At 42.6% G+C, this 2,068-nt stretch overlaps 1 protein-coding gene across 2 annotated transcripts in view; it reads right to left on the bottom strand.

Annotated features, from left to right (window-relative positions):
- The window catches only part of TKT (transketolase), a 24,656-nt gene that overhangs the window by 16,049 nt on the left and 6,539 nt on the right, over nt 1–2,068 (bottom strand). For both annotated transcript variants that reach the window (XM_009334222.1, XM_009334221.1), the window contains one exon: nt 1,274–1,392. In XM_009334222.1, the coding sequence (XP_009332497.1) occupies nt 1,274–1,392 (119 nt within the window). The remainder of the gene's footprint in view (nt 1–1,273; nt 1,393–2,068) is intronic.

Here is a 2,068-nt window from a genome sequence, read left to right as displayed (position 1 = left end):
TTGACTGCAACTCTTTGAGTGTGACCATCCAGCCAATTCCTTATCCACCAAGTGGTCCACCCATCAAATCCATGTCTCTCCCATTTAGAGACAAGGATGTCATGCGGGACAGTGTCAAATGCTTTGCACAAGTCCAGGTAGATGACGTCAGTTGCTCTTCCCTTTTCCACCAACGCTGTAACCCCGTCATAGAAAGCCACCAAATTTATGGTGGACCACTCGGTGGATAAGGAATTAGCTGGATGGTCACACTCAAAGAGTTGCAGTCAATTGCTTCATGTCCAAGGGGAGACTAGTGACAAATGGCATTCCTCAGGGGTTGATATTGGGACTGGCACTGTTTAACATCAGCCACCAGCATGATTTGCCCTTAGTGAAGCCATTTTGGCTGTCACCAATAATCTCCTTATTTTCCATGTGCCTTAGCATAGCTTCCAGGAGGATCTGTTCCATGATCTTCCCAGGCACAGAGGTGAGACTGACTGGCCTGTAGTTCCCCGGGCCTTCCTTTTCTCCCTGTTTAAAAATGGGGGTTATGTTTCCCCTTTTCCAGTCAATGGGAACTTCACCAGACTGCCACGACTTCTCAAATACGACGGATAGTGGCTTAGCAACTTCATCCGCCAGTTCCTTCAGGACCCGCAGATGGATCTCATCAGGTCCCATGGACTTGTGCACCTTCAGGTGCCTTAGATGGTCTTGAACCTGATGTTCTCCCACAGTGGGCGGCTCTTCATTCTCCCAGTCCCTGGCCTTTGCCTTCTGTGACTTGGGCAGTGTGGCTTGAGTGCTTCCTGGTGAAGACTGAGGCAAAAAAGTAATGGAGTACCTCAGCCTTCTCCATGTCTCCGGTAACCAGGTCTCCCTTTTCATTCTGGAGAGGGCCCACATTTTCCCTCGTCTTCCTTTTATCCCCGATGTACCTATAGAAGCTTTTCTATTTGCCCTTGACGTCCCTGGCCAGATTTAATTCTATCAGGGCTTTAGCTTTCCTAACCTGATCCCTGGCTGCTTGGACAATTTCTCCTGTATTCCTCCCAGGCTACCTGTCCTTGCTTCCACCCTCTGTAGGCTTCCTTTTTGTGTTTGATTTGCCCAGGAGCTCCTTGTTCATCCAAGCAGACCTCCTGGTGTTTTTGCCTGACCTCTTTGTTGGGATGCATTGCTCTTGAGCTTGGAGGAGGTGATCCTTGAATATTAACCAGCTTTCTTGGGCCCCTCTTATATATTATTATATACACATGTGTATGCAAAGCAATAGAAGTTTTATTACCTGATATGCCTTTGCCTTTAAAAGTCTTTGCAATGATAGCCGTTGGCTGATGTTTGGCCTGGCCAAAAGCTTTGCAAAGTTCCTCCACACTGTGTCCGTCAACGATGATAGCATGCCAGCTAAGAACACAAACAGATCAACTGTTTCTAAAGGGTTTTAGCATGTGACACTCTCTGGTAGTTAGCAATAACAATTATGAATAGTAACTTCATTCCAATGCAGTGTCTTTTTAAGAGACCCAAGGTATGCCAGAAACATGAACTAGCATTCATTTGAGATCATAAAATATCATAGTCCATTTTGTATAACACAAAATGAGTCACAGAGGGATTAACAGCTACTAGCAGAATTCACAGCCCACAGATAACTAAGTTATCTTACATTTCTTCAGACAGAATAGCCATTTTTAATGACGAGCAAATCAATCATCTAGAAATCAATTAAAAAACTGAAAATGAAAGTTGATTAAAATAAAAATAATAAAAATGCTCCATCATAATTTGCATGGCTGCTACTGTATCTGACAGTTTTTTATTATGGATTTTTGCATCTATATAGAAATATGCATTTCTAAACTAAATGAAAGCCAATACACAAAGAATTCTCTTATGAGTAACAGTTTCCATGCCCTTTTTTCTGATCTACTTGCTATGACAGTACATTTGGTCACACAAACAGTTATAAAATCCGTATTTAATGTGATAAAAACTGCTTTAAGATCCTCTAACATTTATCTGAGTAAGCAGTCCTTTTATCTTTCCTCTAAACAAAAAATTCCGCCACTTTTAATATTCC

The sequence above is a fragment of the Pygoscelis adeliae genome, unplaced genomic scaffold, assembly GCF_000699105.1.
Source record: "Pygoscelis adeliae isolate BGI_AS28 unplaced genomic scaffold, ASM69910v1 Scaffold411, whole genome shotgun sequence".
In the NCBI taxonomy this organism is placed as follows: Eukaryota; Metazoa; Chordata; class Aves; order Sphenisciformes; family Spheniscidae; genus Pygoscelis; species Pygoscelis adeliae.
This window is presented reverse-complemented; position numbering and strand designations above follow the sequence as displayed.